The 22,785-nt window shown below is 50.7% G+C and overlaps 10 protein-coding genes across 10 annotated transcripts in view; 5 read left to right on the top strand and 5 right to left on the bottom strand.

The window, feature by feature from the left end:
• Positions 1 to 14: 14 nt before the first annotated feature.
• On the bottom strand, positions 15 to 833 carry EJ05DRAFT_515119 (uncharacterized protein; the record flags this gene model as incomplete). Its single annotated transcript, XM_033748581.1, has 3 exons — positions 15 to 25; positions 183 to 374; positions 434 to 833. The coding sequence occupies 3 exons, from the start codon at positions 831 to 833 to the stop codon at positions 15 to 17; spliced, it is 603 nt and encodes a 200-aa protein (XP_033595572.1).
• A 304-nt stretch (positions 834 to 1,137) lies between these two features.
• Positions 1,138 to 2,226, bottom strand: EJ05DRAFT_445510 (heme peroxidase; the record flags this gene model as incomplete). Its single annotated transcript, XM_033742183.1, has 2 exons — positions 1,138 to 1,961; positions 2,016 to 2,226. 2 exons carry the CDS (start codon positions 2,224 to 2,226, stop codon positions 1,138 to 1,140), a joined length of 1,035 nt encoding a protein of 344 aa, XP_033595571.1.
• A 605-nt stretch (positions 2,227 to 2,831) lies between these two features.
• On the bottom strand, positions 2,832 to 3,576 carry EJ05DRAFT_226214 (uncharacterized protein). The gene has a single exon (XM_033739935.1). The coding sequence runs from the start codon at positions 3,498 to 3,500 to the stop codon at positions 2,940 to 2,942; it is 561 nt and encodes a 186-aa protein (XP_033595570.1). The 5' UTR covers positions 3,501 to 3,576; the 3' UTR covers positions 2,832 to 2,939.
• A 2,496-nt stretch (positions 3,577 to 6,072) lies between these two features.
• On the top strand, positions 6,073 to 7,227 carry EJ05DRAFT_515117 (uncharacterized protein; the record flags this gene model as incomplete). Its single annotated transcript, XM_033748580.1, has 4 exons — positions 6,073 to 6,199; positions 6,272 to 6,422; positions 6,472 to 6,659; positions 6,710 to 7,227. The coding sequence occupies 4 exons, from the start codon at positions 6,073 to 6,075 to the stop codon at positions 7,225 to 7,227; spliced, it is 984 nt and encodes a 327-aa protein (XP_033595569.1).
• A 940-nt stretch (positions 7,228 to 8,167) lies between these two features.
• On the bottom strand, positions 8,168 to 10,316 carry EJ05DRAFT_445395 (uncharacterized protein; the record flags this gene model as incomplete). The annotated part of the gene is made up of 2 exons (XM_033742176.1): positions 8,168 to 8,425; positions 8,478 to 10,316. The coding sequence occupies 2 exons, from the start codon at positions 10,314 to 10,316 to the stop codon at positions 8,168 to 8,170; spliced, it is 2,097 nt and encodes a 698-aa protein (XP_033595568.1).
• A 1,659-nt stretch (positions 10,317 to 11,975) lies between these two features.
• Positions 11,976 to 12,809, top strand: EJ05DRAFT_505308 (uncharacterized protein; the record flags this gene model as incomplete). The annotated part of the gene is made up of 2 exons (XM_033747692.1): positions 11,976 to 12,282; positions 12,334 to 12,809. 2 exons carry the CDS (start codon positions 11,976 to 11,978, stop codon positions 12,807 to 12,809), a joined length of 783 nt encoding a protein of 260 aa, XP_033595567.1.
• A 187-nt stretch (positions 12,810 to 12,996) lies between these two features.
• Positions 12,997 to 15,910, top strand: EJ05DRAFT_226108 (uncharacterized protein). Its single transcript, XM_033739934.1, has one exon. It carries the CDS (start codon positions 13,184 to 13,186, stop codon positions 15,635 to 15,637), a length of 2,454 nt encoding a protein of 817 aa, XP_033595566.1. The 5' UTR covers positions 12,997 to 13,183; the 3' UTR covers positions 15,638 to 15,910.
• Positions 15,746 to 17,090, bottom strand: EJ05DRAFT_542134 (uncharacterized protein). Its single transcript, XM_033749704.1, has 2 exons — positions 16,628 to 17,090; positions 15,746 to 16,523 (listed from the first exon to the last, which is right to left on the bottom strand). The coding sequence occupies exons 1-2, from the start codon at positions 17,020 to 17,022 to the stop codon at positions 16,184 to 16,186; spliced, it is 735 nt and encodes a 244-aa protein (XP_033595565.1). The 5' UTR covers positions 17,023 to 17,090; the 3' UTR covers positions 15,746 to 16,183.
• A 391-nt stretch (positions 17,091 to 17,481) lies between these two features.
• Positions 17,482 to 19,340, top strand: EJ05DRAFT_445364 (SPRY-domain-containing protein; the record flags this gene model as incomplete). The annotated part of the gene is made up of 4 exons (XM_033742174.1): positions 17,482 to 18,273; positions 18,333 to 18,582; positions 18,633 to 19,157; positions 19,207 to 19,340. 4 exons carry the CDS (start codon positions 17,482 to 17,484, stop codon positions 19,338 to 19,340), a joined length of 1,701 nt encoding a protein of 566 aa, XP_033595564.1.
• A 2,763-nt stretch (positions 19,341 to 22,103) lies between these two features.
• The window catches only part of EJ05DRAFT_226047 (uncharacterized protein), a 1,063-nt gene continuing 381 nt past the window's right edge, over positions 22,104 to 22,785 (top strand). Inside the window, exon 1 of the mRNA XM_033739933.1 lies at positions 22,104 to 22,785. This exon is cut by the window's right edge and continues 381 nt beyond it. Within this exon, the coding sequence (XP_033595563.1) occupies positions 22,345 to 22,785 (441 nt within the window). The 5' untranslated portion in view covers positions 22,104 to 22,344.

The raw sequence follows: 22,785 nt of genomic DNA, 5'->3' as shown, positions 1-22,785 counted from the left end.
CTCAACCCCCAACCTCAAAAGCTCCCTCTCCCTCTCCCTCAAAACCCTAGCATGCTCCCTATCCCCCGGATCCCTCCTCCCCCTCCCCCCTTCCCCTTCCCCTTTCTTCCCCCCCATTTTCCCCCCCTCAGTCCCCTCAGTATCATCACCAACCCCCCAATACTCCCGATGAAACCGCTCACTCTCCACCAACTTCCGCCGCCGCTCCTCCCGCGCCGCCTTCCTCTCCTCGAGCGCTCCGAACCACTCTGTCCGCGCGGCATCCATGTTTTCGGGCGTCGCGTGCGCGAGCATGCAGGTGTTCATGAGGGTCCGCGGTGTGCGGCAGCGCCAGGTGGCGGTTATTGTTAGGGTGTGGGCGCAGGTTGCGAATGCTGTTTTGGGTTGGGTTAGTTTGGGTTATTGGGGATGGGGGTGGGGAGGGGAGACGAACCGCGGATTTCGTCGGCGCATTTGGCGCGGACGTTGCGGTAGTATGTGTCGCGGACTTGTTGTTCTTGGGCGGCGGAGAGGGGGAGGGGGCGGGTTGGTTTTGGGGGGGGTTGTGGTGTGGGTTGGGAGGGTGAGGTGGTGGAGGAGGTGGAGGTTGTGGCCATTGATTGAGGTTTGTGGGTTGTTGTGGTTGTGGTTGTGGTTGTGGTTGGGGGTTTGAGTCGTTGTGTGGTGTCGTTCGATGTTCGATGTTCGATGTCGGAGGTGAAGTTTGAGAGCTTCGGGGGAGCTTGGGGCTTGGCGTTGGTTTGGCGCGGGTGATTGTCGGGATATGGGATAGATAGATTGAATGCCTCGTCCGTGTCACTTGCAAGGCGTACGCGGAGGGAAGTGTTTATCATGTTACGTCGTAAATTACACGTTTACAGTCTGATTGGGCGTAGGTCTGGTATGTTGGGACTCATGGTCAGGTAGGTTTTCGCGGACTGGTGGTACTGCTCATCCGGCATACAGCTTACTATTCATGTAGGTCATCCGGCATACAGCTTGGTTGATATCATATTCATGTAGGTCATGCAGCATGCTTCACGTAAATCGTCGTCTATTCATTACTCAAAACTGACTCTAAACACCCTTGACAGAACCTGTCTTAGACCCTCAACGCCGCTCCAATGTCTCTGCAGCACCGTCATTAAGCCCACGCCGTCACTCGTTGATAAACTCCCCCTCTTTAAAGTCAAAGGTAGGCCGCGCCGCCGGCAGCGAATCGGTACACTCCTTCAGGTCGTTGATGTTCGGCACGCCCAGCATGCTCATCCTCACATACGCCGTCGAGTACCGCGCATTCCAGAACCCCTGCCGTCCAATGAACCCGCTAAACGCCGCGCTCATCTGCGAACTCTTCGCGAGCGCCAGGTCCGACGGCAGGATCGTCAGCCGCGTGTCGTTGCTCGTCTGCAGCGTCTCGTTGTAAAAGGCCACGTCCCACACGCCCGGCGTCGAGTCCTGCGCGTCGCCCTCCTGCCCGGCAATGCTGTGGAACTGCCTCGCCGTCGTGTGCGCGCCCAGCAGCGCCGCCAGCTCCGCCGCCGTAAACGTCTTGTCCGCAAACAGCGCAAGCAGGTTATCCGCCGTGTCAAACGTGCTCGGCAGCAGCCCGTCCGGCGCCGCCTTGGTCGCGTCCGGCCGCCCGACGTACGTCTTGATCCGCGGGCCCAGCGGGCACGTCACCGTCGCGTGGTTGTGCGCAAACTGCGCCAGGTCCGCGAAGCCCACGCCGTGCTTGGCCTGCACGTCGCGCAGCAGCAGCCGGATCTCCTGCAGGCCGTTGTTGGCGTCGCGGTCCTGCTCGCCAAAGTCCATGAGCAGCGATCCGTCCGCGCCGCCAAAGTTCTGCCCTGCGTCGGCGAGCTTCTGCGACCATGATCCGGCGTCGTGGAATCCGAGCCGGACGGCGGCGCGTGCGTTGTCGTTGCAGCGGCCGGTTGGGCCGAGGAACTTCTCCGTCAGGGTCGCGGATACATCGTTCCCTGGCATGATGTCAGTCTTGTCTTGCAAACAGTGTGGGCACGGAAAATACATACAGACACAGCAGACGTTGGTGGCCGCATCGCACGTCTGACGGCGCACAACCGGAATGGCGTTGACCTGGGCCTCTGCCTTGCCCGTCAGGATGTCCGCAATCTCTTGGCCGATGGGCGTGGTGATGGCCTTTTTCAGATCGCCCAGAAGAAGGCTGTTCTGTCGAGGTTCCAGCGACGCCCGAGCTTTGATTTCGTTGAATGCTTTTGCCATGCCCGGATGGGCGAGGCATGGCGTAGACAGTGCCAGGAATGTGATTAGGGCGTGGGCGTACATGATCCAGCTATTTCTGCAGATCAAGTGTGTCGGATAGGATAGAAACGACTGACTATTATAGCAGTTGAATAGTAGAAGACTGATTACGATAGACTGAAGAACGATGCAGAGAACGAACGTAGAAGTCTTTGGAATTAGTGTCGTTTCTGATGCTGCTGCTGCTTTGTTTCTTTCACAAACCGAGATCGTCGCCCCGTCTTATACACAACTCACATTCCTGGCCAGGATTCCTCGTGGCGCCATCTTCGTGCAGGCAATCGATACCGTATTTGCCCAATCCTTTGCGAGCAGGTTTCAATGCCGCCTCCCTAAACCAATATGGCTTTGGCGTGCTTCAGCGACCGTCCAGCGTCGGTTTGTTCGGTGTTCGGGTGCAATGCAACATGCAACATCACCCACCGCACGTGCATTCGCTGACCAACAGCCAGCAAGCCCAGCAAGAAGGCCAGTAGGACCCACCATAATAGACGCCTTGTCGGGATCAGGCCAGCAACCGCGACACGTCTACGAGAGGCTTGCTGGGCAGAGTCATGTTGTCAGTACAGTATTGCTACCGCAAGTGAGTATTGGCGATAGGCGAGCCGGATCGGTGCCGCGCGCTAGCTGACAGTCAGACCTGGTGGCGCAAAGCTTATAATTCCTGCGGCTGCCTACAAACGGGAAGTCCATCCTCTCAGACACCGCGCATTACGAATAAGCTGTTGGATGGGCTGTTGGGAATCAATGCTTGCGAGTAAGAACAATAAATGCATGGACGACGCAGAATCGGAATCTCTGTCCTTGGCAGGACTGACTACCGGGGCGGGCGTGTCGATAGCTATCTGACTACACAAGTTCACACAGCCTGTGACATCGTTGATGGTGTTGGTGGAACAAGCCGCCATCCTGTCCGTGGCAGCGCACACGGGTGGGGATAAAACGAGCGATTTAATGTTTTGGGTCGTCTTTGGCGATGAAAGTTTTGGCGACGAAAGTTTTTCCTTCTCCCCTTTTGCAGCAGAGTCTCGTTTCGGGCTCGTGTTGGCGCGGGCGTTTCGACCGTGTCGTTGGAAGTAGAACAACCCCCTGGGGCGTGGCAGAGGGATGCTGTGGCACAACACACGCTCAGGCTGACATTCTTGTCTCACGAATATGCACGTAGAAACTTCGATAGATGATCGTGCCCAGGACCGGGGGCCTGCGGACCTTGTTGACCGTCTTCGTCGTTTCATAATGCTCGGATGATCTTCTGCTGCGGAGGAGGCTGCAAAAGAAACCCACACAAACCTCGTTCAGGCCCGTGGGTGCATCAGCAGCATGGGGATACTGCAATTGGTGGAGTGTGTACACGAGCCACGAAAACTGCTCACAACGCTGCTTGTGCATCGCAGGATTTGTCCAGTACCAACACTTGCTGTAGGTAAGCACTATTGCCTACACAGTATATTCGGTCTTTTCGGGGGAGCACTGTCTGGGTCTGTTGCGAACAGCCGGTCCGCAACGCAAAGCCCGAGCACCGACCACGGGTTTCGCGGATGTAAACAGACTAGACGGACAACGAGGCTGAGCATCAATAGTGCCTCAAGCTGCAATATACGCCACGTCTGTTGCGGTGAGCACCGGATATCCGGGGTGACTCAACGTCGAGATGCAGCTCATTCTGACTGGCAATGTAGCAATCCACGATATTGCTGCTATTTCAGGTGCTGGGATTGATTTGGTGACATCTTTCCCTCGCTAAATGCAGGTAGTCACCCAAGGCAGAACAAGGGTATCGCTCGAATGCCATGCAGTTTTGGATATTGGCTGTCAGCCACTCTCCCGGAATGCTGGTTGCTGGATGAGACATTCAGGGTGCGGTGACGTGCCGACAATGGTGCTGACCTATAGGGGCGAGCCGTATCATGAAAGGGGCTGTTTAGTTCGGACACCATAATGATCGTGCGCGGAGCCATCGTGAGTGCACAATAGGAGAGTCTGGCTTGATGTAGAGTCTCTCGAGGTACTGCACCATCCTTTCAAGATACTCTAGCATTCAAGATCATATTTGTTGTTCGCAAGCGGAAATTTCAACGCGGGATGTCGGTTGTTGGGAGTGGGCTATTTTTAGGCCAGTCTCAAAACTACAGACTGTCTGCGTACGTTGTAGACCTCTCAGGTCTGTATGTCTTCAAGGGAACGTTCCGACTTTCGACGATCTCAAGGCATACTCCAAGCAATCACCGAGTCTGCGCGGTCTGAGCCTGGGATTAGCCAACAGAGCAAGCTCGCATATTCTGACATCTACAATTTTGTTATCGTGTAAAGCCCATCGCTCATTCTCATTCATGGAACTTTTGTATGAGACATTGTACCTTGTACCTGACTGACTTCATGCAATCTCCACGAGACATTCGCCAAGCGCGTTGTGGTAAGCGAGATGGCGGGCAATGGCACGAGAGTCTCTGATTTTGCGGATTTTCTTTTTCGTACGAGCATTGTCGAGAGTGGAGTTCCTGTTCAGCAGGCCACAGTCAGTTCGAAAGATGTTGGGTGTTCGATGGAATGCCAGGTAGTGCTGATATCTCAGGCATACGGGGACTCCTCAGAGTTAAAGCAGGATCTACATCCGAGACCACAGCGGTCATTTGACAACTGTTGTGAACTCCGATAGCAACTTCATTGGTCTCATCTACAGCCGAACATCTAATATTCAGTTCTACCGAGTGCGAGACCGATCATGACACTGTCATCTTTCCCTGGCTTCAAATTGTTTTACGCGTATACGGCTCGTCCGCCATGAACATACACAACACAAGTCTCGTGGGAACAGTCACATTCTTAACCCCAGGTCTTGACAACGATTGTGAGCTCCGATAGCAACTCCATTGAACTATACTTTATCGACACGGCAATGTATACGGGACGACGTTCCATCAATAGGCGTAAACTCACTCGCGGATACCGCGATAATGGGAGGTGTGTAAGAACCCGAATGAAGAGGAGGTACCGGACGAATAAAAGTGGTAAACAATGTATCCACCCCAGGGGTCAACGTTAATGCTAGCGCACTATGGGTCAATGCTGGTCACTGAGTAAGTCAGGAACTCAGATATCAAGCTATATCATTGTCGACGAGTACTACTTGCGGCAAGGCGGGGATGTCTTCTGCAAGTCAGTGAGTACTGGCGCCTGAGATTGTAAGTCTGGTAAAGGTCCTGCTACCACTGACAAGTTCATTATACGTATCACTGGAAAAGTCTGAACCGAGTTGCAGCCAGAATCAACGACGAATCACCCAGAACCTTGGTGTTAAATCTGTCGGCACCGCATCCCGGTCGCGAACACAAGGTATCCTTAGTCGCAGGCGAAGATAGAGCAAGGGTGCTCGCGCCCATTCTTCGACTATCCTTTGAGACTCGGCTTTCATGTCTACATCGTGTGTCGGACAAATTACGAGCTCAGCCCCACTGCACATCACACTCGCTGTTGACTGGAATGGACGGTCATATGAAAAGTATTAAGCTTCTTCTGATTTGAAGGGCTCTCCTGCGGCACGGTATCCACATTGACGCGTTTAGCTAAAGATTGTTTACTTTGATTGGTGTAGATCAACGCGAGACTGCGGATACACGCCTACGCCTCACTACTTTTAGTAGCTCGTGCCCAGGATGCCGAAAGACTATGTAGATTAAGATGGACGGCACAGTAAACATTAGATCTAATTTCACGCGATCGTTCTGCAGAATTCAATTCATTTCCAATCGTCTTCTGTTCTTAAGGGTCTGTAATACGGACTCGACTCTATTCACGGATTCACCAGCCATGGATGCATCTGGTCTAATATCATGGCACTTTTTTCTCTTGACTTTTATCGTACAATGGGTATCCGGACAGGAATACAGTTCCACGACTGGTCATATAGCCTTCTCAGAGGTCAGAGATAACTACTGTAAGTTGTGTCGCACCTACTCGAGATCAAAGTTGTAATGAGAACTGACCACAATAATTCTGTTGCGACTAGATAAGGAGTTATGGTGCGCTACTGGACTGGAGTTCAGATATTATGTCAGTTACGGTCAATGTATGGGGCCCACGGCGGAACCAACAACAGAAATGGTTGTCGATTGCCAGAAAGGCACCTACACTTACGCGAACGGCCATCGGGTGGCATGGTATGGTCGCATAGGCAATTCACTCGGGAGAGAAGCTAAAAACATGCAGTTCCACCAGCACTTTATTCGGAAGAACTACTTCACTGGGGAAGAGCTTCACGGGGTGTATGACTTGGTCATTCTTGGAACATGAGGGCGAGTCCACGGCTTCTACCACATCGTATGACTGCTACACAGAAGAGTCTACCATCACCGTGGTTAAGACGCTCGTGCCGGGAGACGTATACCTCACTAGAGGTCTGTACCTACTCTTACACTACCTTAGTGTATGGCTGAACAAATTGCAGGTGCAGACGTCCCACTCACAGTTCCCGGAGGCTCAACAGCCGCTTCCGCGCTTGAGACGACATTTCCGACTGTAGCGACGGAACACAACAACCCAGGCGCTAGACCCGATACCAGTTATCCAATACTCTTACAGCCACAATATCACCCGCGCAGCAAGGCATGGATAGCAGGCGCCGTGGTTGGTCCAACTGCCGCCCTCATGGTCGGAATATGTAGTATTGCTGGCATACTCCGGTACCGCAAGCGACGGAAGGCAGAAACTGCAGGCCTTTTAGCTCCTGCGGTGTATCCGACGCAATCTCCTCCCCAAGCTAAACAGCCGATGGATATGACGCCGCTTCCCATGGTACCCGTCGAGGCTATGGGATATCATGACGCCGAGGACGGTTCTATTTACGGTCATTCGCGACATACATCCACGATCGTGGAGTTGGAGGCACCGGTGTATGCAAAGAATGGATCGGAGAGTGTGCCGAGGACTTCGGATGCTAGTCGTTTGGGAGAGCAGGAGCCGTGATTGCATTTCGAGATTCTGCGTTCTTGTGATCTCTGTGCTACTTGTACGTATGGAAGAAGTGTATCGGTACAATACTGCCAGTACTGTAGCCTCAGGCTATGAAATGAGTGTGTAACTAGTTTATGAAATATGAAGATATGTCCTAACTATCGGCACCAAACTGGAATTAATACACTCAACATTGTTTGTCATGCCCTTGGCCATGGCTCAGTAATCATACCTAAACTTGCATAGTTCGCATTTGTCTGAAATCAACTTCCAGTATGTGTAAATGCAACAGTTTGAGCTGCGAGAGACCATCGATCACAGAAAACGTGCCGAAAATTTGCCCCAGACCATTCATTAAGCGGCACCAGGGTAAGTTGATGCAATCACCATGCTGAGACGTAAGACAGACATTAGGGCCATGTGATATCTTAATTGTGTCTAGAGAAGTCTACTGACGAGCCAGTAGCTTGAGAGAATTGTATGACACTGTTCTAGCTATTTTTCTGTGGGTCTAGGCCCACAGGAGCATCAGGTCCACTACCTAAAGACTTGGTTCTAGGTTCCGAAAGACAATGATGTCGATCAAAATTGATAATCATAAGGGGCATATTGTTGGAGCACTTCGTGGAGACTACTTGAAACTGAAGTCGTCATCTTTCGCGAACAGCTCTGGTTTATGTTCTTCCCAGCAGACTGCTCTTTTTACTTTCTTTCCTTTCTTCTTATCTGGAACACCCCAGCTGGTGTCATCAAGTTTGTCAATAGGATATTTTTCACTGACAGGTTCAACATGCAAGCTTGAACTTCTCGACGTCGCCATAATGACCTGGTCATGAACCTGGTCACCCTCTTCTATCCGAGTTTCTGCCTCGAGATACTTGTCATCAGCAATGAAGATGTCCTTATCGCTATTTGCTACATTCCGTAAGTAGGCTGAATCCAGGCTGAACAGTCACTCACAGTCTGAATGGATTGGCTGAAACTTCCGAAGCTTCTTGAGTTCAACCATGCCTTCCTCAAGTATATTGAGCTTCTCTGAGCAGCGGACCCGCTCCGTGACAGATTCTTCATTTTCAGATGCAATAGTTCTGACTGTAGTATCGTCAATGTCAAAAACCGTAGCTGGGGCAAAAAGCTCGGGCAGTCTTTGAACAAGACATGCCTCAATTGCCAAGACACTGATGTCGTCAACAACCTTCTTCAATGCAACCTGAGGAGTTTGTTAACGTTGTTGAGTATAAATGTTCCGAATCGAGACCCACTTTATAATACGCTTGCATGAAGTCAGTGGCGGTAGAGCTAGCATAATTGTTCATATCAGTCTCAGTCTGCTTGTTCAGCAGGTTCAGAAGCGAACTCATATTGAACGAAACTCTGTTCATGTCTCCACTGTCAAACTCGTCCCCAAAGAATCCCGAAATAGACTTCTCAAGTTCTTTCCTACGACGCTCAGCTTGAGCTTTCTGGACATTATCTGTGAGATAGTGGTTGAAGGTGATAGGATGACCCTCGTAATGAGGTCTCATGATTTCTGTGACCTTCTCGTGCAACTCAGCCTTAAAATTCTCCATGCTTGAGTACACAATATGATTAAGAATTCCTTCCGCGGTCGGTTGGTCACAAACGTGACTCAGAGCCGTCTGAACGAGATAATAAGCGGCATCAACAATCTTGTCCACGTATGTGTCCACAATGTTGTTCCAGGGCTGGCATTGGTCACCGAAGAGTTCACCAACGATCAAAGGGTCAAACAGTCCAGCCAACTCACGACCTCGGCTGTGTTGCAGGAGCTCCTTGACGTTCTTAATGTAAGACTGGCGAGATATCTGCTTCTTTTGCTTTACATCTTTGACTTCCACGATTTCGAGCGCATGACCGTCAACACGCATAGAGTGCTCGAACTCGGCCAAGGTATTCTGTACAACTGCTCTCAGTCGCTTCTGTCTGCCTGATGTGGTGGATGCTTTTCCGAAGAATGGGTTGGAATATGAACCGTCGATAGCATTTTGTACCAGGGCGGTAAATTGCTCGCTGGCCTGCAAAAGGTGACGTCGCTGCTGGGAAAGCGTAGCCCGCGATGCCCCAAGACGGTCAAGTCGTCCTGTACAATCTGTAATACCTTCCTCAATTTGGGACAATACATGAGGCAACTGTAGCAAGATCTGATCCCTCAAGACTTTACTTAGCCGCGGCTTCAAGGCAGCCACTCCAAGCTGTGTTGGTCGGAGAGAAGTCCAAATCCCTTTCGAGAAAAAGTCTTCCTCGACTTTATTGCGCTCTTCCAGGGATGTGTTACGTGCGGGATAGTCGCGGTTTCGGAGCAGATGCCATCCTAGTCTGAAATTGACGTCCTTGTTCTGTGCAAGGTCCACATAAAAGCGCTCGCTGTCAGAACCGGCGTGTAGTGTGTCAGGCTTCGTGATGAGCCCGAGAGTACGCTCTCCCTGGGGATCGATCTCGCGGGCGTACCTGGTGATGATCTGGTTGTTGAAATCGTTCTTAGCTGACACAACGGCCAAGATTATGCTCCTCGGGCTTTGCATATACTTTCGTACCATCGTCTTGACAATCTCACAATCTTCATCAGACTGCGTAGTGCTACCTGCCTGAAAGAGGCCTGGAAGATCGACCAGAGTCAGGTGTGGCTGATGCGGACCAGATAACTCGATGCGCAGAATATCTGAGCTGAAAACCTTCCCGAACTCAGTGATACCCATGCACTCTTTAGCCCGCTCAATGACATCACCCAAGTCGAGTGGCCCGTCCGAGTCAGAAACTTTGAACGCATGTAGCATATCTGTCTGCGCCTGACAGCGTTCTGGGTCTACACCTGGAACAATACTGATATCAGTGCTCTCATCCAGGGCTCTTCGAAGTATGAGCTCAGTTGCGAATCGAGTGCAGAGATTGTCCTTGCTGGGGAATGTCATGCCTGACAACGCTTCGAGGACTGAACTTTTGCCAGCCGACTGTTCACCGCAGACAACGATTTCTGGCAAGTCTACATACTTGCTGATACCTTGTGATCGAAGCTTGTCTACCACATCGAGCAAGCTGCGAGTGTCGTTAGACTGTAAATATTTGCTGGCGTCAGTCTCCATAGTGCGATAGTGTCAAGGGGTTCAGATGTGTGGGACAAAGTCGTAATGGAAATCGAAACGTGTGAGTGGAAAAAACAGAGAGAGAAGAGGTGAGTACATAAAGTACACTGGGCTTCGCATGTATATGCAGAGTGACGTGTACTTTCGGGAAGAAACTGCAAATATGGTTTGTTCACAATCAACAACCATTCGTATGGCAAGGTACTGAGATAGCCTTGAGGACCCACATGTCGTACAACAATTTTTGCCATCTGCAAGCCCATCGGACCTTATCACAGTATCCTTGTTCATAACGACCGCAGTAAAAAACTTTGGTGCTTCCACCCCCAACACTGTCTTATGAATAGACCTAATTTCACTTCTAGAACTCAAGCTCCAAGCCCAAACATCACTTATCATTTGCCAGCATCGGCGTGGCCAAGAGAGGTTTGGTCCTGCTCGCCGAAAACCGTTAACGAATACTGTTTGTTGTTCCGAACAATAGGCACCGGAGCACCTACAATCCTCACACTCCGTCTTGAAGTGTTGTCCGCAGTAAACATTCAGCTTTATCATGAGTTCCGTACTGAACCGTCCATGTTGATTGCCTTATTTTGTTTACGTTTGCAATCAGAACTATTTATGAGGTAAAGCTTGCCACTAGAGATCGCAATTGAAGGAGCGAGGAGTCCAAGGGCTGACACCAGGTCTCTTTGTCTTTCGCGATTGGAAATTGAATGACCATGGATCGGATGAGCGTCCAAACTCCAGGAAACCCGATGGACATACACATACGAGTCGCCGTTCGATGTCAGAGCGTGGTCACTCCGATCAGTAAAGTCGGTGTGGCTCTGGTGTATTCGCTGGGAACATAAGTGAGAACGACTCCAAATCGGTCGTTAGCTACCATGTCGCACTATCAGTGTCATAGTAAAAACCTCTGGACCAGGGATGTATGTGCCACGGCCAAGGGCAGTCGATGCGGAACCTGCGGCTTGGGATTCACACTTGGCGCGCCTGGTCTGAACCCTGGAATCTACTAGGATGTCAACTATACTGTTGAGCTCGTGTGTAGTATGGTGTTTGACTTAATTCAGCCAAGTCGAATTCGACAACATCAATCTGATTGTCTACCGGCTCACAAGGTCTGACCACGCCACCAAAGATGACGACATGTTTCCCTGTTGATGAGAGACACTGCAAAGAATGCTGTAATCAGTCAATCAATGTATTTCGAGACCAGGTTCTACTAAGCTTCAGTTTCACGTAAAGCGAAGTAGATGCATATTAAATATTGTGACCAGGGTTCACCGCCAAACGCCTTCTTCGTAGTTGATGGCATTTTGAATGCGGTGACGACTGGAAAAGCTGGAGGATCTGCATGGCGAGATTTAGAAATTGATAAGGGCTATAATGATCAGCACCTTTCTCGTCTCATCTGAGTTTGGGGATAATCACTCATGCCGTGGTAGAGAAGCCAAGAGTGCTCAACTGCGTTAGGCAGCAAAAGTTTGTACCTGAGGCAGCAAATTAAGCGCTTCTTGGAGCAGCTCTGACCTCACCACATGCGCTTCACCAGTTACCTGTGAATTATGGTAGGTTCTCTGGTTCTTATACATAGCACCACTGCTAGGACTCTTTCATACCAATTGGAATACGCAAAACAGTTGAGACCGCGACATGTCGTCCCCTATTGAGGGTGGATTTTTCAAGACTCAGATCTTGTCTCCGCCAGCTTCATCGGTACATTCTTCTCAAGCACCCTATGCCCTTCCGCGCCCAAGGTCTAAGCCTCTGCGGCTTGGAGGCTCTAAAGAATCTGCTGTCATCAGGCATATTGATGATGGGATACTGCAGATTCAGCGACACTTCGCTCAACGGAGCGGTAATGCAGCTGACGTAGACCACCTTGGGGGTTACACAAGGTTCAAAGAAGCAGGTAACGACATTGAGAAGCTCGTAGATGTCGTTTGGGTATCTGGTACCCGTGAGTGAATAGATTCCCTTTGGAAACCTTCGAATGACATTCCGCGAATAGCTAGTCTACAAGTGCCATACCTCTTATCTCTATCGCTCCTAGCAGTAGACTGCATTTCAGGTCTCCCAGTCTCCCCACGGACTATGTTTCGACTACTCCACAAGTTAGATGTAGCCTTCGCCTCATTGCTCCAGGGACAAGACATTGATACTGGGGAATCTCTTCCCGGCTCTGAGGGCGGTAGAACTGTGTCAGATACACAGAAAGTTCGACTGAAAGGAATCGTTCAACGCACACGAGTGGCGGTCGTTGATGTCATGTCTAATGGTGAGATTGAAGAGGATGATCAAGAAGCTATAGATATGTCTGAAGATGTGTATGACCCATCTGATGCTGAGAACCCCGATGTGGACCTGGATAGTATAGGCGCCGAACATGTTTCTTGGGAAATGGAAACAGCAAAGGTATACGACAGAACTGTGGTAGAACTAGGAGATACAATAGGTGGTCCTCCGATTGGTATCATAGTTGATTGACCAACCAGTGCTGTTTACATTTGGGTGGTTGTCGCCAACAATGGTGGGTTTTCAAAAGTAAGTGTCACTTTTTTCAGCACATTGTGCGGTTCGCTGGGACGCATGTGCATTTGAACTTCAATATCGTCTGCGTTTTGTTATTTTTATCCCAATTGTGTTCTGTCTCTTTTCTAAGACAGCTGATGTCCTCTCTTGTGAATTTGCGTTGCACAATGTTTGTTGTGGCCCGGCGGTGAAATTGAGCCGCGAACTGCAGCTTTCCGTGGGCGCGTCACCAGAATTTCTCTATTCACCGCGGCCTTCCTGTGTGCCAATTGTCTTCCGTCAACCAGCTCCACACCGTTTTTCCAAACTCATATGCAAGTCTGCCCATCATGCCAACGTATCGTAGCGCAGGCACTTCGGTCTACCTCCGTACAGCTTCACTCAGACACTCAACAACTACCAATCCAGAGAAGAAGAAAGGGCAAAATGCCACCGAGGCCAGCGACAGAGCTGCAGCAGCCCTTTTGGGTGGGTCAATCTTGCGCGAGAGAGCCCTTTCTGACCATCCGAGCGATCACATAAGTTTTCTCGGACAGAGCCTCAATGTGCCCTTCTTCCTCCGCGGCGTGGTCTACGATGCTGTACGCGACACCTCAGACCACGAACTCTCGCCCCATGCCCTCGCCGTACAGGTCACACCCAGTAAAGGGACCTTTCTTAAGGACCTCAAGAGCAGCACATCAATGCCAGCAGGTGGGCGCGCCGCACAAGATCTCATGATATCAGTGTTCTTCAATGGAAATCAGTGTAACTCGAAATATATCCCGGCGAGATCCGCAAACAGACCGGAAGAGCTGATGCAGTGCTTCTCTGGTTGTCGCTTTACGTTCATGTTGGAACGCCCCTGGGTCATAATTCCTGACGGACAAGAACCCGATGGATCCATGCGACCTCTAAAGCGGAGAAAGTCTGGCATGTTGAGTGCAGAGGATCGCTGGACTGAGATCTCAGCTGAGATTGCAAGAGAGTCTGCAAGATATGGATACAACGAGCATGGCGAGAGACAACCTCTTGGCGATTATCTTCAGTGCTTGGCTGCGATTCCAATGCCAGGCGTATTCGCAAATTCACAAAGAGCCGGCGGGCAAAAGTTTGGCGTCATCGACGTGGTCGTATCTCTGGGAAGAGGGAAGAAACGCGATACAAGCAATGCCGTGTATATGAAAAGTCCATCATATATGCTAGACTCCCGCTATAGTTTTGAAACTCCCGAAGATGCTCCTCTTTACAAGCCGAAAACGGCACAGAATTATTTGAACACGCCCCCCTCCGCAGCACCTGCGCTGACAATGGACCTGGATGACAGTCCTTATACAAATGAGCGCTCAATCGACCAGGATCTGTCCACGCTGTCAGAGACGTTTGCTGCACTTGAACCACCATCCAGTCAAGGGAAAGGCTATGCGGTGATACCTCCACCTACTCCGCATTTACGGTCGGATATGCTTGCTTCACATGAAAGCCTGGACATGTCCACAGATTCTCCCGATTACATAAGCAGTCCTGGAAATAGTCGCCATAGAAGAGGTGGCATTAGAGTTCAATCGGTTGGTGAGAAAGGCTTAGATCAAGATAATCTGAGTGAGACAATGAAGCGAATTTGTCCTGATTCTTTCGATCTCTCTGGGCCTCTCTCTGAGCCTCTCTCTGGTCACAAAAGACAATGTGTGACTGCTACAACTGGCAGCACTAGACCTTCCCATGTACCTACAGTCACCAGCGAGAGTCCGGCTAGTCCTCTGAGGAGTCCGTCATCACTCAGTCGTATCGTTATATCGTCCGGCGGGAGCGTCATTGTGAACCGAGAGTTGTCAACCCCTAAATTTCTCGATACGCCACAAGGAGTCAAAAACCCTCGTTCTGCAGTTGAGTACGACGAGCATCCACGTTCCAACCTACGTAATGATGACGGTCAGTCTGAGCTCCCAGCCCCAGACCTGTCTAATCCAAAGCGCGAGTCGTCGCCGCTAACCAAGCCCAAATTGACTTCCACAGCTCACATCGCGGCAAGCTCAGGGGCCGAACGGAGACCGCTATTTGTTAATCAACCTTCCACCCAGCATTTGACGGCTCCAGCTCCTGCTGTTCGCGGAGGCAAGTCCCTATCAGATGCCCCGTGGAGGATCCCACCCACTAATCATCGACGCCGAACAAATAACTCATTCGGGGCCTATCTACCGTTAGAAGCACGTGCTATCTTGAAGTCAGAGAGGATGCCGAAAATGTTGCTTCGTTCATCGCCGCCAGAAACCGGGCATGCAGTGACGGATGATTCAATTGTGGACTCTAAAACTGCAACGCATGACGTATCTTTGGTTATTCCTTCAGCGCCTGTAATGGCGACCGCTACTGCCCCGTCTCTGAGAACTGTGCTCCGAAATAAGGCATCAGCTAGAAGCCTACCCACCCCTGCTATCAGTATACCATTACGCAGACAGAACAGTACTATACACAGTACCTCGAAGCTCAATTCTGTGTCTGCTATGTCCAAGCGTAAGCAAAGTGTCGGTAGCGTGAATCCCAAAGGTTCAGGGCCTCGGCGTCGTGGCGCCTCAGGATACACCGTGGAAACCGTACCGAACTTCGAGGTCCCCGAGCTGAGCCTGGACAGTATCATCACCTACGCCAAGCCGACTGTACTGCAAGACGCAAGTATCGGTCCACTAGGGATTGTTCGGCAGATTCGTAGTGAAAGACCAGGAGACTTCCAGGAGAGCGGTGTCCTGTGTGCGTTTCGTTATGTCATAACCGCTGAAGACATCTTCAATAATGCTTCTGCCTGATTGGTGAAGAGAAGGGGATCATCTCTTGTACGATATTGAGTGGCACATTTGCGTGAGAAATAACTTCATCAAGAAGCTTCCGGCCTGGCTAAACAGAATTTCCATTGACCGACGATTGAACATATCGCTCTAAACTAGCTAGATCATGGGCTATACCAAGAGACGCACACGAAATGGCGGGGATATGGAAGGTCAATTTATGCAAGAGGCTAAATTGAGATTCCTGTCGCTAGGACTGACATAACACCTGAACTATGCAGTTGAAAGACGGCAACGTTGACAGAATCTTGAAAACTAAGCGACTAATACATAACGGAATGCAATGTGAGAAGTCGGAGGTGATGTGTTTTAACAAAGCAGTTCCATAATAGCGCACCTAGCATGCAATTTTCCACCCAAGCGCCTGATTGAAAACCACCGTATAATTCATTCCCAAGCCTAGGTCTGTGACAACCTACCATATCCTGTGAGTGTATCGATACCCCAGACTCCATTCCAATTCAGCATATACCCATATGAAATACAACACCCAACGCCCTTGGCCTATCATGCAATTTCTGACACATCGACCATCGTTGTATCTCCGTCCACCTCAGTCTTATCTACACCCTCCTCATCCTTCACTCCCACATTCTCGTTATTTGAGCCATCGATATCTGCCACGATGGATTTCCGCGGCGCTCGCCATACGTTGACTGTATATTTGACACCTGTGAATGATTTCAGTTCGAAAGGCTGCTTCGTCCATCTCCGCGTGGGTTTGCCGGTGCGGTCCAGTGCTCGCAGACCAGCATTTATGGCGCCGAGATTGGCCTTTGGACCAAGTTTGGGGACATTTATCGCCGGACCAGTGGAAAATGGCGTTGATGTTGCGGCCGCATCGTCACTGTTCAGTATATCAGTTATGGTTGAGCAGTCTCGGAGAGAGATGAGTTGAGGCTTCATGTCGCTTGCGCGTGCACATCTATGCGCCCGCAGGGCTAGACTTACAGTCTTGGTTTCTTCTTCGGTCCTGGCTTGCCTCGCGGCTTTGGCTGACCATTGTCCATCAGCTGCGACCCGCGCTTCGTGCCGGGCTTTGGTCCTGGCCTGCCGGGCTTCTTCTGTAGAGGGTTGGATGGGACTTGAAGCGATGATGGCGCTGGCGTTGATTCTGACGCACCAACTGGCGTCGCGGCGGCTGAAGGGTCATTTGGAATTGGGGTTGCGTTCTCGGACTTCGCGAGAGCGTCTGAAGGAGAAGGCGCAGTCGATATGATTGGATTGGATGAAGGCTCTGGGGAGGACGCTTGCTCAGAAGCAGATGGTTTGTGTTCTGGCTCTAATGATCGGAGTGTCTTCGGGGCCAGCTTGAGTTTGACGATGAGTTTCTTGCGGGCTGGCATTGTGGTGCAGGCGCGTGTGATGTAGCGGAAATATAGTAGCGGAGCTGGTGGTTGACGATTGTATCTTGTGGTCCTAAGTAGTCATTGATTCAGTATGCCTCAGGCAGAAGTACGCGACCAGTCGCGACTTAAGCTAGGTAACTACCTATCATGGAGATTTAGCGCTACTGTCGCCAGCATAACCTCCAACCTCACTTCAACTCCGCCGTCATGGTCGCAGGGCAGTCCTCGCCGTAGCATGCCCGCTCTACGTTCCCGTCCCATTCAATTATGGCATCTGGAGGCCCTGCTGGACCCTCATACTCCGCCGTTCTATCTGGCGCTGCCGCGACCTTCGCCCAGTCCACCGAGGGCTATCCTGCCCGAAGTCTACCCCACACGCGACCTCCGCTTCTGGTACACAACTCGAACGAGGCCGCACGACGATTGCCAGACCTTTCAGACCCAATATCCCCAGCTATGACCTCCACATTCTTCATCCCGAGCTACCTGAAGGGTTCAAGGCACGCAGAGCGATTAGAAGAGGCCTACAAGGCGAAGGTCCGAATAGGTCGAGATGGACGGAGCGACCCCTCTAGTAACCCCGGAAGCTTGTCTACAAGTTCCAGTAGTGTCAACCTACACAAGATGGTACCGTCACACCGAGGAATGACGCATGAGATTGTTGAAAGAGTGCCGGTTATAGTCGAAGGGCCAGTGGCGCCACTGCCTTCAAGATGGAACGACGCAGACAAACACCACGAGATCTTGTTGAAGCAACCGGAAGGGCTGGACGTACAGCTGAACTCGGTGCTGAAGGGGCCACAGGATGAGGGTGCGGCGATTCGGACAGACCATCCCATGCCACGAGCATGTGGCATCTATTATTACGAAGTCACTGTACAGTCAAGAGGAAAGGAGATATTCGTTGCCATAGGATTCACGGACAAGAAGACACCGATGAATCGATTGCCAGGCTGGGAGCCCAATTCATGGGCATGGCACGGAGACGATGGGAACAGCTTTTGTTGTCAACAATCAGGGAAACCATACGGACCGAAGTTTGTGAACGGCGACACCATTGGGTGCGGAGTGAACTTTAGGGACGGCACTGCCTTCTTTACCAGAAACGGCACCTTCCTCAAGCAAGCCTTTAAAGACATACGATCAGACATCATATACCCTGCAATCGGTTTGAAGAAACCGGGTGAACTTTTGAAAGCAAACTTTGGCCAGACACCTTTCCTTTATGACATCGATTCAATGATGAGGGTATGTGTATTGAGCAGAAATATGCAGGACAGTGACCTCTGAGACTAACTTATCCGCAGAGTGAGAAGTTGATCATCCAGAGACAGATCTCAGCCGCTAGTATCAAATCACTGTCCGTCAATCCGTCGGAGACCGAACAGACTTTGGTGCAGCGTTTGATTATGCAGTACCTGGCACACGACGGATATGTCGAGACTGCCCAGGCGTTTGCACAGGAAATAACGAACGAGAACAGGGCGTTAACAGGTCAGGCTCCGCCATATGATTGGTTGGTCACCGAAGAAGATGTTCATGCAGTCAATCGACAAAGTATGTATTCGTGTGCAATAAGATCTGGACTTTGTAGCTCACTTATGCAGAAATACGATCGGCCATACTCGAGGGCAACATCGACAAAGCGTTGAAACTGACGAAAACATTTTATCCTGCTGTTTTAGAAGACAATGAAACAATCGAGTTTCAACTTAAGAGAAGGAAGTTTATTGAAATGATGAAGAAGATTGCAGATTTACAGTCTGCACTACCTTCTAAATCTCGAAACAGCACGAACGGCCATGCTAACGATTACGAGGGTGTATTTGACCATCAAATGGAGCTAGATGATCAGCTCAATGCGGGAAATGGACCCTCTGACTGGGACAAGATGGACACTGAAGACGGCGACGTCCATGAGCGTATCGACCAGCTAACAAATGAAGCTATACAGTACGGCACGGAACTCAGGAGCGAATTCAGCAAAGATCCAAGAAGAGAGATCACAAAGTCATTGAATACCGCATTCGCGTTAATGGCATACCATGACCCTAAAGACTCTGTCATAGGGTCTATGCTTAATGATGAGGAGAGGGTGTCTGTCGCAGAGGAGTTGAACAGCGCGATTCTAGGTGAGTTCATATTTATTACAATAAGATATTGAAAGCTGAGACAGTCCAGTATCCCTTGGCAAATCATCATCCGCGGCATTGGAGCGTCTGTGTCAGCAGACCGAAGTTCTTGTCAGTGAACTGGGTGAGGCCGGTGGCGCTGGCGCATTCATAAACGTTCGCAAGGACTTTCTCCGTGATTGAACTGGTCCGTATGCCTTATGGCATCTCTGCATTACAGCTATTGGTACGCGCTACGATTCGCGACCGACCCATCATTAATACTATATCGCCACCTCTGACACACACTCTCTCGGACACTTGGATGGCGTACTTGGCAGGCATGGCGTTGGAGCATCATCATTCATTTTGTATGAGACTTACCCGCCATCGCAGCATATGGGATCAGAACTAGCATGGTTTGGCTCTATTGGGTAGCTGCTGATGTTCCCGAGATGGCATGGCTCCATGTAGAGCATAAATGAAACTCGACGACAAATTGCGGCTTCATGAGCTGCAGAGATTCTCGCTGACACGCACTACTAGAGCTGCAGCGTGGCTCCTAGATTTAGCTGTTTGTAAGTCGAAATCAAATGGTTGAAAGTAACATACCTCGCTGCACTTCATCCGAATATTTCAGCGCGCCTCAGATTGGTGAGCAGCCAAACATTGACCGCGAACAGCGCCGCATCATGTCAATCAAACTCAGCTTCCACATATAAGGCCACTATCGTCCGATCATCAAAATTGCAGCTTGTGGCGGGGTGCTCAACCAAGCCGCGCATGTCTTGATGCCCATGCCCATACGATGTGACGTTTCAAGAGCGTCTTGAGGTATAAGAGCAAGGAGAGATTGCACGAATAGAAGTAGTTGAGTGGAAGCTAGAATTCTGCGTGCTGAAGCCACCATAGACATGTGTCCCTGGCAAGCAGTATTCAGGTGTTGTAAATCGAAGAATAGAGGAATACTCAAGGCAGGTAGGTATGAATTGAGCACCACAGTACCGGAAACCCAAGGTTCCTGTGATGAGGGAGTGATTATCAGAGGTTCCACATAAGGAAACCAAAGTCATAGGTAATGAAGAAGGAGATATTACATTGTTAACGTCTGCCCGGGTGAGCAAGAAACATGTCCGTTGCTTTCGCAACGATTTGGCTCGACAGACAAGGACACCAACGGTATATCTAATTGAAAGTGGCCCGAGCCGCAGTTGGCACCTGCCGGCACAAACAAGAGTTCTGTGTGATGAAAAGCATTCAGCATGCACCACAGTCAAGCAAACTGGGGACCGTTGTGATAGGAAGGTAGAATCCAATCCCATCAGTCGAGAGAGTTCCAAAAAATTGTTGGCAAGGTAAAAAACTGATACTATCGCCACACGGTCACTGAGTAGGTGAATGTATACTGGATAACCGACATCATACACTACAAGCCACCTGGCAGGCACATCTCCTTGGATCAATCGCGCGAATTCGTAGTGGGCTGGTGCTTTCCTTCTAGGTGCGAGGTGTAGAGAACAGGAAATCGCGGTGCTGGTGTAAGTCGGCAATCGCTTAGGGAGGAGGGAAGGAGCAGTTTCCGCACAATTGACTTCTTATTTATTCGTGTTCCCGCTTGTCTACTCTCTTTCTTCTCCTCATACCGGGACTCATATTTTGCGTTACCAAGTTGATCATTCGACTGTTTCTCGTGCTTTTTAAAGCCAATTTTTTACGATGTGGGTCCCGCGGTACCAGGCCGTTCTTCACCTTTTGTTTGCCATTTACTCGATGGTGGCACTGATCGTAATGATCTATGGTACGCAGCATCTTGCTTTTCGAATAGCCATCGTAGCTAATCATGGTTCTTTAGGTGTCGAGCCATCGCGTTACAGCTACCAGGGCGCCAGTTGGCAGGGTGCTCTGAAGCCACGTGTTCGGTTTCGACCGGCCTTGCTCGCCTTTCTATCGTTCTTCTGGCTCACCTGGGTCGTTGCCTTTGCTCGTGTTTTCCTTGTCGGCCGTTTTCGGCGCCCGTACCACCAGGAACGGAGCTACCCTGTAGAGGGTGTACGTTTTCTTCGGGTCAGGAACGAGGCAGGGGCACCCAGGTGGTGCGAAAAATGTGAGATCTGGCAGCATAGCCGCGTGTTCCACTGTTCGGCGGAACAGTGTTGTCTCCCCCTTTACGACCACTGGTGCCGGTACCTGATGGCGCCCATCTGGCGTGACAACCAGGTGGCGTACGTCATAGGTATGACCGCGATCAGCTGTTACATCATCATCATGGTGGTCGCATTGGGGGTAGCCTTTACACGACCAGAGACCCGTGGCGTCTGGCTATACGTCCACATGGGGGTCTTTCTTGGTGCCTGGATCTTCGTCTGCGTGTGGGTGTGGACAGCAGGGATCTGGACCAACCTCGTCGTACGGAATATCCGTGGGAACGAGAGGCGGAGGATTGGATACCTCCTGATCACAGGTAGCAGGGGACGCCAGCGCGTAGTGATCACTGGTGTTAGGAATAACCCGTGGGATCTCGGCTGGCAACGTAATCTCAGACAATTCTTCCTCGGTCCGGAAATGGTTCCAGGTCATTCATGGCCTGTGAACTCGCATTTCCTACGAGTGGCAAATGGGATTGACGAAGCTTCCCCGGATCGGACTGGGTTTGGCGAACCCGCCGACTCCCCTGTGACAAGATGGGCTCATGATTCTGACGACCTCCCGCTACGCAGGCTGCGAAGACGGTTGCCATCGCAACGTCAGACAGACCCGGGACAGTCGTCGCCACGGGCACAGTTCCTTCGGGACAGACTCGTTGGCACGGATCCAACACCGATCTCGCCGGAGAACGTGTTGTAGTTTCACCATCACCTTTTTCTTTTGAGGCGTCCACCCATGTGTGTGACAGGTGCTGAGAGAGGGAGGGGCTCAGCACCGGCTTCCGTGGACTGTGAATACGTTCCGCACGGGAGTCCTTCGACTATTGGTTTGCACGTCATCGTCGTGTCGAAGTCCAGTATCTTGAGAAGCGCATTTCTGCCAATTCGCGTTCCGGAACCATTCATCCTCTGGATTCTCAGGAGAAGCTAAGACAAACCACAACAAAAATCAACAACGATCTCGATTCATCCGTTGTTTTCAATCTTACTAGTCCTTTTGATTGAACTACTAATTCCATCTAATCGATGGTATCCACGACTCACTTCCGGCGAAGTGTCATCTCATGCATGCCTCGTTCATCTTTCACGGCTACGCAACATATCAGGCACATCTACTTGATTCCAATCACGACTCACTTCCGGCCAAGTGTCATCTCATGCATGCCTCGTTCATCTTTCACGGGTACGCAATGTATCAGGCACATCTGCTTGATTCCAACAAAGATTCACTTCCGGCGAAGAATCATCTTATCATGCATGCCCGGTTCATCTTTCAAGGGCATGCAACATATCGAGCACATCTACTCGATGCCAACCATTCAGTTTCGGTGAAGTGTCAGTTCACCATGCATACCCGCCCAGTTCATCTTTCGAGGGCATGCAACATATCGAGCACATCTACTCGATGCCAACCATTCAGTTCCGGTGAAGTGTCAGTTCATCATGCATGCCCGCCTAGTTCATCTTTCAAGGGCATGCACCATATCGAGCACATCTACTCGACG

The sequence above is a fragment of the Pseudovirgaria hyperparasitica genome (genome assembly GCF_010093815.1).
Source record: "Pseudovirgaria hyperparasitica strain CBS 121739 unplaced genomic scaffold EJ05scaffold_22, whole genome shotgun sequence".
NCBI lineage: Eukaryota > Fungi > Ascomycota > Dothideomycetes > Acrospermales > Acrospermaceae > Pseudovirgaria > Pseudovirgaria hyperparasitica.
This window is presented reverse-complemented; position numbering and strand designations above follow the sequence as displayed.